Source organism: Coenobita brevimanus, chromosome 53 (assembly GCF_032717465.1).
Source record: "Coenobita brevimanus isolate Jiangsu-jjx chromosome 53, ASM3271746v2, whole genome shotgun sequence".
Lineage (NCBI taxonomy): Eukaryota > Metazoa > Arthropoda > Malacostraca > Decapoda > Coenobitidae > Coenobita > Coenobita brevimanus.
The window spans coordinates 30,066,634-30,081,498 of NC_137006.1; the positions used below are offsets into that span (position 1 = coordinate 30,066,634).

General features: G+C 39.2%; 1 protein-coding gene across 1 annotated transcript; it reads right to left on the reverse strand.

Moving 5' to 3' along the window:
* Positions 1-1,499: 1,499 nt before the first annotated feature.
* Positions 1,500-1,946, reverse strand: LOC145400784 (uncharacterized). Its single transcript, XM_080273220.1, has one exon. The coding sequence runs from the start codon at positions 1,944-1,946 to the stop codon at positions 1,500-1,502; it is 447 nt and encodes a 148-aa protein (XP_080129346.1).
* Between the last annotated feature and the right edge of the window lie 12,919 nt (positions 1,947-14,865).

Consider the following 14,865-nt stretch of genomic DNA (forward strand, 5'->3'; position numbering starts at 1 on the left):
TTATGCAGTGCAAGGCATTGTCCCTGCTTGGCATCTTCTAGAGGAATAGAGGAAGGTGTCCCGTGTATACATACGAAAAATCACGCGCGAAAATTGAAAATTGTGCAAATTAGGGACCTTGCAATTGCAAAACGTACTAGTACGTCGATGGGACTGGCAAATGCAAAATGTTGCAACATACCCATACGTCGACGGGACATCTCGGGTTAAGGCACGTGTGTAGTAGCTGGTGGCAAGGAGAGAACTGAACCCTCTGGTAGCAGGGAGAGAACTGTACAGCTTCGTGCACGAAATCAATCAAATGAAACTTAACATCACTGAATAATTATATAACTATATACATTGTTTTCTCCACGACCAGATTTATCTCTGGTGATAAATAATATCTTACCCAAATTATGCAGTACAATAATGTATTTACAAGAAATGTGCTGTCATGGGTGGGAATATTCAAACCTGAAATCCACGACACTTGTATTTTGTTTTCTCTTGGAGGGAACTGTTACTGCGGGCTCATGGCCTTTGGTTCTTTCTTCCTTGCATTAAAAAATAATAATAATGCACTGAACAACATCACAAAATACTCCTTCAAACAAATAATGGGCAAATATGATGTCAGGCCCCCTATAATATGGCAAAATTTCAGTTCATGTAGTGGAGAATGAGATTTAACTCCATATACGCTTGCCTGACTTGGATCTTGATTTAAAAAATTTGGACTTATTCATCATGCTCAGCTTTTGTTCGTGGTTGACCTTTGATAAGTATGTTGTCATGGATTTCATTCTTTGTTACTATGCAAAAGCGACAAATTCTGTAGCTTGTAAAGCTTTCCATGAAGCCTCCTATAGCTTGACTTCCAATATTGTCACCTAATACCACTGCAATGGTACCTTTGAACCAATGGACGCCATCTTTCTTAGTGACTAAAACTCCTTCATTCTCTAAAACTTTTAAATCAAACAGATTAGGCTGAAGAATATGTGTTAAGTTAAATTTATTTAGCATGTGAGACTTGAAAAGAAGGGCAAGATATATTGATTTTAGCTGTGATCTGTATTCAGGAGGTAAAATTGCTAAGGTCATATAAAATGCACCTGTTTTGAGTTTTTTTACTTTGCTACCAATTGGATTAACCACTGTAAATTCATCATAATAAAGCATTATTTGAAGTGCTTTTGTCTGTGCCTTGATCAGAGGATTTTCTTTCATAACTGACCCATCACACTAGTCACGAAGTACCCAATCAGTACTAGTATAACCATTTATCATCTCCTGACATACATCATTATGAGAAAGCAAAGTCTTTAAAGTTTCTAATATTGGAGCATACTGACAAGTTGACGCAACTCCATATTCATCTTCACCTATGATGTACTCTTGGGGACTTACAAATTTGAAAATTGATTCAACAAAAGCATCCAATTTCTTTGCAGAGCTAAAGTTGCTACATGAAGCTTCTGAAGCAGACGGAGAATGTAAAATGAAGAGGCTCTTTCCTAAGCCTGTGTCTCTGGGCTTCTCAATTCTTCACTATTGTTATAACCCAGATGGTGGTCACGTGTGGTGGATATCTTTTCCTTATAACTATATTTCTGTCTCTGATATTTCCAAAATTTATCCAGACATCCTTCAAACCTCTCCACACTGCCTGCCCCTACCACCCATTCCGGTAATTCATTCCATTTATTTACCACCCGGTGTGGGAATGAACATCTCCTCAGGTCCAGGTTTGCTCTGTTCTTGCATATCCTCTTGCTGTTGCCTCTTGTATTGCCTTCCTTCCTCAACTGAAATATCCCACACGTACAGTCCTCATCGTATATGCCGCTGATGAGCTTGAAGGTCTCAATCATATCTCCACGGGATCTCCAGAATGTTAATGATGGCAGGTCTAGCTTTTTCAAGCGCTCCTCATAGGATAGATCCCTTAATCCTGGTACCATCTTGGTGGCCCTTCTTTGAACACCCTCCAGTGCATCAATGTCCTGCACTAGGTGAGGACTCCATATTTGGTTAGCATACTCTACTGTAAATGTGGCCGCACTAGGGCAGTGTAAAGACCTTTAAAGGTTGTTTGGTCCAAATGGTCAAAGGTCCTTCTAATGATCCCCACAATCCTGTTTGCCATGTTAATTTTTTGAGCTAAGTGATTGGAAAGCTTCACTCTGTCATCTATCAACACCCCTATATCATTCTCTACTTCGGTCCTGCTTATTTGTGTCTGCAAGTGGTATCCTGTATCTTCCACTCCAGTTCTCCCTATCCTCATGTACTTGGTCTTCTCAGGATGATAATGCAGCCTCCATTTTTTGGTCCACTTTTGCAGTTCATATAGGTCTTCTTGTAGATTTTGGGAGTCCTCCTCGTTCTCTACTTCCCTGAAAATTTTTGTATCATCAGCATACAGGTAGATTTCGCTATCGTTTTTCACAATTTCTGGGAGGTCATTTACAAATAGGACAAACAGTAAAGGCCCAAGCACCGATCCTTGTGGTACCCCGCTGGTGACATTTTTCCAGCCCGATGAGATACCATTCACAGTAACTTTCTGTCTTCTGCCTGACAAGAAGCTTTTGATTCATCTAAGATAATTGCCTTCGATCCTATAGCTTGCCGCCTTTTCAAGAAGTCTCCTATGAGGTACTCGATCAATGGCTTTTATAAAATCGCAATACACCACGTCCACAGCCTTCTTGGAATCTACAGCCTCAGTCCAACGATCCAATACTTTAATCAACTGTAACAGAGTTGACCTTCCCCAGACAATGTCAAACTGCGTAATACTAAATAGATGATTTTTCTTCATGTTTTATTATAGCTTCTCTTAACAAAGATTCCATAATCTTGCATATCACACTAGTTAAGCCTACAGGTCTGTAGTTTCCGGGCTCCCTTTTATCTCCTTTCTTGTATATAGCTGTCACATGTGCAAGTCGCCAGTAATCTTGTATTTCCCCCTCTTGAAATTAACTTTTAAATAATATCTGTAAAGGATCAAGTAGTTCCTCTGTCACTTCTTTCAGTATCCGTAGGTGAATTTCGTCTGGTCCAGGAGATTTGTTTCTTTTTAGTTTACTTAATATCTTTCGGATTTTGTCCTTAGATATGTCAATACTTAAGAGGGCTGGTACATCTTTAGGTTTTGAGTTTCGGAACGTCTTCATCAGTCTCAGTTATGAATACTTGTGAAAAATACTCTGAAAGGAAGCTTGCTTTTTTCCGTCTGTTTCTGCTTTTGAAGACCTTTCCATGTCCATGTACAGTTCCCCAGTTCTTGACTTTGTCCTGGTTTTAGAATTGACGTACTTCAAAAAAATTTTTGGAATTGCTTTCGCATTCATTGCAACCTCTTTTTCCCTGTGTTTTAAAGCTTTCTTGGTTTCTCTTCGTATATGGTTATTTAATCTGTACTCCTTCTCTACCTCCTGACATCCGTCTCCTGTAATATTGTTCTTCTTCAGATTTTTCAATCTTTCCCATAGTCATTGATTTCTCTTTATTTTTTACCAAAGCCTCATGTTCATGGGTAATTTTTCATTGGTTCTTTTCCTTGTAGTGCTTTCTCCTGCAGTCTTCTTCGGCACACACTCATCAATTATCCCCTTTAGCCTGCTATGAAATCTTCTCCATTTATTTTCAATGCTGGGCTCTTGTGAGGCATGTTTCTCCTTCATTTTGTGGTAGTTTCCTTTTTCATACATATATACTTGTCTTTTACACTGGTTCTCCTGTTCCTGCATGTCACAATTAAGAGAAATGCAGGTATGATCACTCCTACCTAAAGGACTATCCAAACTAATGTTTTCAATAATTGATTCATCGTTACTGAATATCAGATCCAGTATACTTCCTCCAGCCTCCCCTCTGCATCTAGTCATTTCCATTATATGTTGGGTTAGGAAACAATTACGAGCTTCCTCAGTCAGCTGTGTGTGAAAATCATTCATGCCTGCACTAGCTGTGCAGTTATCCCAGTTGATGTGAGTCAGATTAAAATCGCCAAGAAGTATTTTGTATTGCACTTTTATATGATCAATCTCTCTCATTAGCTGAAGCAAATTTTTACTGTTCTGATCACTACTATTTGGGCTTCTATATATAGAGGTGAGAAGTAATCTACCATTGGGACCACTGCCTCATTGCAGTTCCAGACAGCAATACTCGCAAAACTCAGTTTTAAGATCCCTTACTCTATATTTTGCCCTTTCTTTATGTACACTATCAATCCTCGTCCCTCACTGGAATGCAGGTTCACTGCTTCAACATCATAGTTTTCCATAGTATATTCTGCAGTTGATCGTTCAAACCTGTAATGTCTAAGTCTCACTTCCTGTAGTGCAATAATGTGTTGTTTTATCTTCATTTGATTTAATCTCATGCTTAATTCCTCAATTTTTTCATGTGTTAACACATCGGCATTACTAAACAATTTCTAACCACACATGAAGCTCTGAAGTCTGGATATGCTGTATGAGCATAAGTATAATGAGACTGCAATACAGTAAAATGCCTAGTGTGAAAATTGCAATAAGCACACCTAAAAATGTCACTCATTTTTCATTCTTTATGATCACCTGGTAAACAGTACAGTACATACTGGAACTACTGGGGATAATATTTACAATATGTTCGGTACCGGTACTCCAAATATTATTTTTTGTTCTTAGATCATTTTCAAATACCTATTATTATTGCTTTTGTAAAAATTTAACTTTAGTGTCGGATTTTTATATTTATTTTACTCTTGTTAGGTTAGGTAAGGTCAGGTTAGGTTAGGTAAGGATAGGATACCTCAGGTTAGGTTAGGTTAGGTTTGATTGGGTTATTTCAACATTATAGGGGTAAGAGGGGGGTTAAAATGATATAAAAATACATTACAGGCATTTCAGACAATTTTTACAAAAATATTGAAATAAAGGTAATAGATAACCTTAGAGCAAGAAAACAAAGAATTTGGAGTATGTATTGTAAATATTTATCCTTCTGGGATTTGGTGAACTTGCTTGGCGTAGAATGTAGCCTATACTGATTTCATGGGGTGTACTTCCCTACTAAGTCAAAATATTTAAAAAAAAAAAATCCCAATTATGATGTTTCCTCACCTAACCCACCTGAGTATGGGGTAGCTATTACTTACATAGATACCTTTAATACCGAAGCCTAAAAACCTGCATTAGAGCCAACTCTTATAAATAATGACGAAAACAGAGGTGTGACGAACTTTGGAGAAAAAATAAATGAAAAGAGTAACCAGGTTTGTTCAGCACAACTCATACCGTATCAGATACACGTGCACGCTACCAAAACTGCCAGCTAAATTCACTTAAAGGCGCCTCATACTGTTATCTCCATATGCTTACGCAATTAATATAAAAGAACGTTCAGTTTAAATTGTAATGTCACTTGAAATCCGCTCAGTTGTCCTCCATTCACCAGTCTCCAGAAATTGGCGCCAGTCCTGCGTTGATTGTTGACCTGTGTTGCCAAGGGAAGCCAGTCTGTCGCTAGGTAAGGTACGAAATTCGCTAGGATCACGCTAGATATAAAAAGTACCGAACTTTGCCAGAGAGAAAATAGAACACGCTCTAAAATTCAGCTTATTCATGTTCAGAATCTCGATAATATATTTCCATTTCATGTAAGTGTTTGCCTAATATCATCTATAAATAGAAGAAAATCTTTTTTGATCTAGCGATACATCAGCTGAATTGGCAACCGATTTCCACTCTAGCGTCAATTTTTGAAACTGAGGCTTATAAACATCTGTGGAAGTGGCGCGAAATTTAATAGAAAGTTATTCATTGCACATTAAAATAAAAACATAAATTTCTCATTGTATATATATATATATATATATATATATATATATATATATATATATATATATATATATATATCTGGATGCTGCTGTTCCCAACATGTTTGCAGCGTGTTCGTTATTGTGTTGCATACATGTTGCCGCCACTTGTTCCAGCACACGTATCGACGCACATTTAGGCTTTAGCTCATTTCGCACCTTTAATTCTTGCTGTGGCCCAAAGATTACATCCTGTGGTAACAGTTCAGCTCGAAGATATATTTTCAATTTATTCATCCTACCTTCAGACGATTTATTTAGATCGACAGAATTTTCGAAGTGGAAGGGTTCAGCGTAGCTTTCTGTTGCCCCGTTTTAACCCGATATCGTTCCGGAGTTGAAGAAAATCGTCCAGTTGTGGCCGCAATATTTCCCTCAAAATCCTCTACATTTTTTAAAACCTCTTGTCCAAAGGGCATCTTTTTCATTTCATTCTTGCATCCATGGAATAATTACAATCACCTTTAAGAAAATTATTTTTCGTATCGCAGTAAAGATTTTCTATCTATCTATATACCTAGGCTGCTTCCCCCAAGGAAAGGGAGGTAGCCGAGACAGGACGACACACTCCCCATTTACTCATCCATTCAAACACATTCATTCGCATCTCAGCCCCAAAGGGGAGAACGGACAGATCCTCCTGCACCACACCGCACAAGGGTCAATGCAATCAGTCACATCCGCAGCAGGGTCCAGCAGCAGAACTGGTTTACCGCTGCCACATCATAACAGACCCATCCCCTTACCCGCACCTGACCTGACTAGTTGATCAGACCAAAAGCGGGAGAATATCCCCTCAGGGCTGCGTCATCACTTATTCATTCACAATTTCTCTCCATTTATTTTTGTCACGCACAGCCACTCTTCCTTGCTCAACAGACATCCCTCTCGCATCCAGCGCTCTCTTCACACTGTCCATCCATCCTATTCGTGGTCTTCCTCTCAGCCTTACACCTCTCACATCAGATCTATTTATCTTTTTCACCAATCGCTCATTATCCATTCTCTCCATATGCCCAAACCATCGCAACACCCTCTGCTCAACTCTACCAGCCATCTCCCGAACAACTCAAGTTCTCCTTCGCACTTCATCATTTCGCACCCGATCCATACGCGTCACTCCACACATACTCCTCAGACACCTCATCTCCGTTACATTCAAACTTTTCCTCTCTGCTACACCCATATTCCATGTTTCAGCCCCATATAATGCAGTCGGTACCACAACACCCTCATACAGCCTTCTCTTTACATCCATTCTAAGCGAACGACATTTAAACACTTTTTTCATTCCTCCCATCACCTTTCCTACTTCATTTATTCTAAACTTCACTTCTGCATCTATTCTTCCATCCATAGCAACATGTGACCCTAGATATTTAAAACAATCTACCTCCTCAAGCAACTCACCATTCAAAACTATATTCATCCCCCTACCATCTATCAACCTCGTACACTTCATCACTTTACTCTTATTCTCATTTACTTTCAATTTCCTCCTTTCACACACCCTTCCAAACTCCTCTACCAACTGTCTCAATCTCTCTTCTGAATCAGTCACCAGTGCAGTATCATCTGCAAACAGCAGCTGCTTCAGATTCCACTCTCCACCATCAACATTTACCGGACTCAGACCACCTAAAACTCTTGCATTCATCTCCCTTACAACACCATCCATGTAAATATTAAACAACCAAGGTGACATCACACATCCCTGTCACAGCCCCACTCTCACGGGAAACCAATCACTCACAGCATTTCCCACTCTTACACACGCTCTACTATTTACATAAAAACTTTTCACCCCTTTTAGTAACCTACCATCAAGTCCATACAATCTTTAAACAGTCCACAAAGCCTCCCTATCAATTCTATCATACGCTTTCTCTAAATCCATAAATGCCCAAAACACATCCTTGCCTTTCGCTAAATACTTTTCACACACTTGTCTCACAGCAAACACCTGATCAACGCATCCCCTCCCTCTCCTAAAGCCACACTGCTCATCACCAGTCACTCCCTCTGTACCCTCTCTAACTCTCATAATTAACACTCTACCATACACCTTACCTACAACACTCAACAGACTTATACCCCTAAAGCTAGTACATTCATACTTATCACCCTTGCCTTTATACAACGGGACCACACAAGCACTTGCCCAGTCAATTGGCACCATACCTTTCTCAAAGCACACATTCAACAATCTTACTAACCAGTCAACAATAGTCACTCCACCACCCTTCAGGCATTCCACAGCACACCCATCCATACCTGCAGCTTTCCCTGTTTTCATCTCCTTTACTGCCTTCTCCACTTCCTCCTTCGTGATCAAAGAATCATTCAACTCTCCCAACACATTTATTCCTTGCACCCTTCCATCCGCCACAATCTCAGCCACCCTTTCCTCCTCTATATTTAACAATCTTTCAAAATACTCTGCCCATCTCTTTCTTACTGCATCCATCTCAATTAACATCCTTCCATCCTCTGCTTTTACTCGTTCTTCCTTCCCAGACTCTCCCTTTCGCACCCTTTTCACCTCCTTCCAAAACATTTTCTTATTCTGTTGAAAATTCTCTGTCAGCCGCCTACCCCACCTCTCATCTGCTGCCACTTTAGCATCACGCACAGCCCTTCTCGCTCTATTCCTCTTTTCCTTATACCTTTCATATGACATCTCATCCTTCCTCTGTAGCCACACTTCATATGCACGTCTCTTCTCAGCCACAGCCATACTTACTTCCTCGCACCACCATTCACTTCCTTTTATTACACCACCACCCACACGTCTCACACCACACACCTCTTCTGCATGCCCCACCACAGCACTCTTAAACAACTGCCATTCCTCCTCCACGCTGCCATTTTCCCGATCTTTCACTGCGTTCCACTCATCTTTCAATTTCTCCTGGTACTCTATCTTTTTCTCTCTTTTATCCAACTCACTCACTTTCAAAACCTCCCTGCCACACCTAACCCTCCTAGCTCTCACCCATCTCTTACCTACTCTTAACTTTCCCTCCACCAGGTAGTGGTCAGACATACCTCCACCCTCCCCTCTCAGAACTCTCACATCCAACAATCTTCCTATTACATTCCTAGACACAACCACATAGTCCATCAAAGCTCTATCAACAACCCTTCCACCCTCCTGTCTCACCCATGTATACTTATAAATATCTTTCTTCTCAAACTGCGTATTCCCAATCACCATCTCTCGCTCAACGCACATCGCTATCATTCGTTCCCCATTTTCATTTCTTCCAGGCACACCATGCATACCAACTACGCCTTCAACTGCTACATTTCCCACTCTAGCATTCAGATCTCCCATAATTACCACATTCACATTCTCTCCAAAACTCTGCAGACACTCATCAACATCATTCCAGAAAGACTCCCACTCATGTTCATCCCTTTCACTACCAGGCCCATATGCACTCACAAACACCCACAACTCATGTTCAAATTTCGCTTTCACCCACATCAGTCTCGATGATTTTAACTTAAAAAAATAACGAGGGTTTCCCACTGTTTTTTTTTACCCTTCATGCCCTGTGTGAAAAGTTTATCATTCAAAATATACATCTCTCTCTCTCTCTCTCTCTCTCTCTCTCTCTCTCTCTCTCTCTCTCTCTCTCTCTCTCTCTCTCTCATTCCTTTTACCATTACCTCTATCCACGCACCTTCAAATAAGTTGTGAACAACAGCAAGATTTTCTTAAATCAAATAATTGATCAAGTAAAATTAACTTCTTTTGTCCAAGAGTGCTGAAAACCTAACCTCGGAAGTAATGACTTTTAATTTCTGATAATTCGTGTTGTCTCCAGAAGATTTTATTCAGTCTAGGAAGGATGTTATTTACTGAGCTCGAGAGGTCACGTCAAACCTCAATAGAATCGTCTGGAGAGAGCAAGAATAAAATATAAAAGGCGTCCTGAGTCTGAAGCGGATAGCCTTTACATTAATATGACGACTTGTATATTCTTGCCTCTGCCAGACTTTCCGACCCACTGTGTTTATTAGGTTAATCCCTTCACTGCGATGACATCTTGTTGTAGGAAACTCTTGCAGCTTCCAGGGTGCCACATTTTATTGAACTTGATATAATATCTGGTGTACTTTCTATTCCGTCTGTTAAAAAATCCTCTCATAAGTTGCAAGACTGATATAAAAGTCGTAACTACATCGAAACCGTTAAGATGGAGTCGCAAAGTGCAAAGAATTATCCCCTCCAAAGACACTCAAGCAGTATAAGAAACCCAAATTTGGATCCACTAATTTGTAATGCTCTGGACACATTTTGTTTGAAAGACTAGAGGTCATATCCATTTTGTATCAGAAAAGCGAGAAGCAACGGGCAGAAGGAAAACAAACTGGAAAAGACTTTGTCGCAGTTGACTTGGTGTGTAGATGAGTTAGAATACCTGTTAACTACTGTATAAACACATGGACAGAATAGGTATGAGAAGGAGATTGAAAGGCACACCACGAAACATTGTGCTACAGTTGGTGGACTGTTAACATGAACGACTGAGAATACTGGTTTACTTTTGCACAAGACTGTCAGGGCCTTCTTCAGTGACATGGGAGGTTTCGAAGCACTGATTCCAAAGAGATATCTTAGTATTCTCAGATGGTTAATATATATATTCTTTTAATATCTACAGTGCCGTTATATATGACAACAAGAAGATAATATGGAGCAGCAATAAAATAAATCGCTGAAGAAGTGACGTTGCTACATCTCCGAAGCAACTTAGAATACGAGCCTTGGACAAGAAAAGGAAGGAGATAGTGTTTGTGTAATCCAAAGGTAGTCAGTCCTAAAGCTGCCGTCACACTGGGACGAAAGTGGCTAACAAGCTAGCCAGCTTTGCGACTCGCTAGTCAAACAGACTCACGGTGAGCGAGATTTCGCCTGCGAGGCGAAATGGATAACAATTCTCGCTCACAGCTTGTTGATGGGATTAGAACTCAAATGAGCCTATATTAATTTTGTAGTTGGTGAGAAAATATTTTGTTATTCATAGAAGGAAACTTTTAACTAAAACTGTTAAGTAAATACAATTTAATTTTTGTGGTTTTTATTCATTTTTATTTTTTTTCTTGTAATATGAAATAAATATTTGGACACTCTGGTGACCAGCCACGGAGGCTGTCTGTTTTGTCTCCAAACAACAAGTAAAAGTCAGATTTCGATACGGATCCTGCTGCAAAGAAAACTCTAGAAGACTGCTTTGTGGCTCTGGACTTGCTAAAGTACGTGAGGCGGTTACAGAAATTGAGGAAAAGGGAGTGGGTACTCCGTGGTGGTCTGTATACAAATGACCACGAGGCGCCAAGGCAGACGACACAGCCGTTTCGGCTCTCAAAACACACGAGTGTGACGGACACTCGACTCTGCTAGCCGTTTTCACTCGCAAAACTGGCTCGCATGTTAGCCACTTTTGATCTAGTGTGACGCCGCCTTTAGTCAAATTGGTATATTAGTCAGAAGTCCGGCCATTTTGACTAACCCTTAATTGTTAACTAAGTTGGTCAGTCGTTACTCAAAATAGTGTATTAGTCAGAATTCTAGCCATTTTTGACGAACCTTAGTAATAGATAAGTGACAAGATATAATGCTTCTGTGGAACTTCGACACCAAAAAGATGGGCATTTGAAATGTAGGCACTGAATTTTCGGTGCCAGAAACTTGAGCACCCAATTTTCAGCAAGTTTCTGGTGCCGAAAATTGTGCTCAAATTTCCAGTTATATATATATATATATATATATATATATATATATATATATATATATATATATATATATATATATATATATATATATATATATATATATATATATATATATATATATATATATATATATATATATATATATATATATATATATATATATATATATATATATATATATATATATATATATGCCTGGTATGGACACTCATATCCCATCTCCTCTGCTTCCAGTGTTCGAAGCTGTACTCAAACATGTTTGCATACATCTGTCCAAATACTGATGCATATATGTACCCAAACATGTTGCCAACCATACTGTCAACATATGCTCGAGGGTACGTGTGGACGCACGCTAATAAGACTGCTGCTGGACAATTTCACCAGGCTTAAGAAGGATCTCAGTCAGTTGTTGTAATAATCCCTGTAGCCCCAGGTTCTTCTGCAACGTGAACCTGATGGACTGGAGACTGAAATAACCCTACTCTGGCAGTTCATCCTCCTCCTTTCGGGTGATGTAGAGGGAGCTGAGGGACGTTTGTACGACTGGACAATGGATCCATCTGGTAATGTTAGTGCCACCAAGTGAAAGTGTACCTCTCCAGCACCTTCTGAGTTTGTAAACGGGTTAACGAAAGATTCATCTATTCTTTTATTCTCACAAGTTCAATCCAAAGATTAATTTTATTCGTTCGGCGGTAGCGAGAACAAAACTAAAAGCAAGTGGTCCAAATACTAATACTGAGACATGACTTTATAATCACCTGCTCCAGAATAGAAATTACTATTCTCCCGCAGAAAATTAGTGGTAAATTAAAACTTAATTGATGGCGGAAAAAAGTTGAGTGAATATTTATGAGGGCGAGCAGTAAAAGCAATTGCCTAAAATTTTATATCTTGAGCCAATATGATGTTAATGATGGACAGCTTGATAATTAGCAGGATATATATATATATATATATATATATATATATATATATATATATATATATATATATATATATATATATATATATATATATATATATTCTGCACCTCCGGGCGATTGCTATAGTAGAATTCCTTTCTTTAATGTCGATATTGAACACTTCAAAATCTGCCTGGAATGATAAATATATGCTCGTAATTAAGTTGGGAGTATTATTATTGTTTTTATTATTATTATTATTATTATTATTATTATTATTGCACAACTGTTGCATACATTTAAATTATGATTTCTCGTCGATAATATCCCATATCTTACATTACGCGGAAAATGTAGAGGACCATTTCCATGAAGTTTTATGTCTCTCACGTCACTGATTCTGCGAACAGAATTTTATTCAGCAGAATATGGTTGGTAGTTTTGCTGATGGTGTTGGTGGTGGTGACGATTGTTGTGATGGTGGTGGTAATAGCTGTGGCGGTGGTAGTGGTGGTGATGGTGGTAGCTGTGATGGTGGTTGGTGCTTGTTTTATATTAACTGTAATTGCCGTACTTTCATACCTTAAACTTTAAATACAGAAAAGGAATTGCCGTATAGAGAAGTTGCTTGCATATTACTGATGCGGAGCTAACCTTTGACCCCAGCGTTTAGTATATATATAAATATATATATATATATATATATATATATATATATATATATATATAAGCAGAGTAGAAAGGTTGCAAGAGGATAAAAAAAAACAGTAAAATATAAGAGGGAAGTGAAGGAGTGATTGAGTAAAAATGATTTGGAGCATATGGGGTAGGCGCAAAGCGTGTGCAAGATATTCAGAGTAATCTGTTCAGCATGTAGGGTGGTGTGTGCGGTGAGAAGACGATATGGGATGGATGGAACAGCATGGTGGAATGAAGAGGTGAGACAAGCTGTGGCGCAAAAGTAGAAAGCATATAGTGAGTGGATAGGAAGCAAAGGCATGGAGGTAGTTGATAGATGGAAGAGAGTTATATGTAAAGAGGAAGAGAGAGGTGAAAACATTAGTAGAAGAGGGTGGATGAGGAATTTGGGAGGAATTTGAGTGTTGGGCCTAAATGGGGGGAATGTATAAACATGTAAATGTTCTCAAAGGAGGTAAACAGAATTTGACATGGTGATAAAGAAGTTAGTAGGAGAGTCAAAGCAAAAAATAGTACATTGATAGTGGAGAAGGGAGAAAAAGTGAGCTGATGTAGAGTACACCTAAGGAACTGTTACACATAGTAATGCGAGTAAAAGTGGCTGGGGAATGACCAGGAGAAGGAAGAGGTGAGAAGGGAGGAAGAGATCAGTAGGATGGAAGTAGTGGAAGCAATTAAGAAAGTCAAAATGGAGAAAGCCCCAGGAACTGCTGAAGTGTGGGGTGAAATGATGAAACATGCAGGATCGATATTAGTAGAATGGATGTGGAAGATGTGCAGATTGACTTGGGAGGAAGGTAGAGTCCCGGGGTATTGGAAGTCAGGTATAATTTTTCCCTTGTTCAAAGGAAAAGGGGAAAAAGAAATGTGTGGTAATAATTGGGCCATTTTTCTTCTTAGTGTAAAAGGAAAAACAAATGGTAGGATATTCACTGACAGAGTTAGGGAAATAACAGGGTAATTAATCGAAGAAGAAAGGGCAGGTTTTAGGACAGGAGGAGGTTCTGGTGGTCACATAAATCCTTAGGTCTTCAGTGGAAAAATGTCTAGAAAAGGGAAAGAAGTTGTATGCAGCCTTCATGGGTTTAGAGAAAGCATATGGCAGGGTGGATAGACAAGGAATGTGGAAAATATTAACAATTATGGAGTACATGGGATGTTGTTGAATGCCGTGAAGACTATGTGTGAGGGTGCTAAGGCTGCAGTGCATGTTGATGGCGAAATGAGTTAATTTTTCTATCTGAATGTTGGATTGAAACATGGATGTATCATGTTTCCATGGTTGTTCAGTTTGTTTGTGGATGGGATTTTAAAAGAGATACAGTACGAGGTAGGGCAGTGAATATTGGAGAGGTCCTAATGAGTGAAGGCAGCGCTTGGAAACTTCCTGTACTGTTGTTTGCAGATGATACAACAATGTTAAGTGAAAACGAAGGGGAGCTGCAAGGCTTGGTGGATGAGTTTGGGAGAGTGTGTAAGAAACGGTATCTAAGGGAGAATGTAGAGAAGAGTAAATTATTGTTTTTGAAAGAAATAAAGTCACTGACTGTACATGAGGCTAGATGATGAGGAAATGGAAAATGTGAGTACATTTAAGTACTTGGGTAGTGCGATGAGTAAGGACCAGCCGTTTTCAGTGTTTCTCGAGTGGTC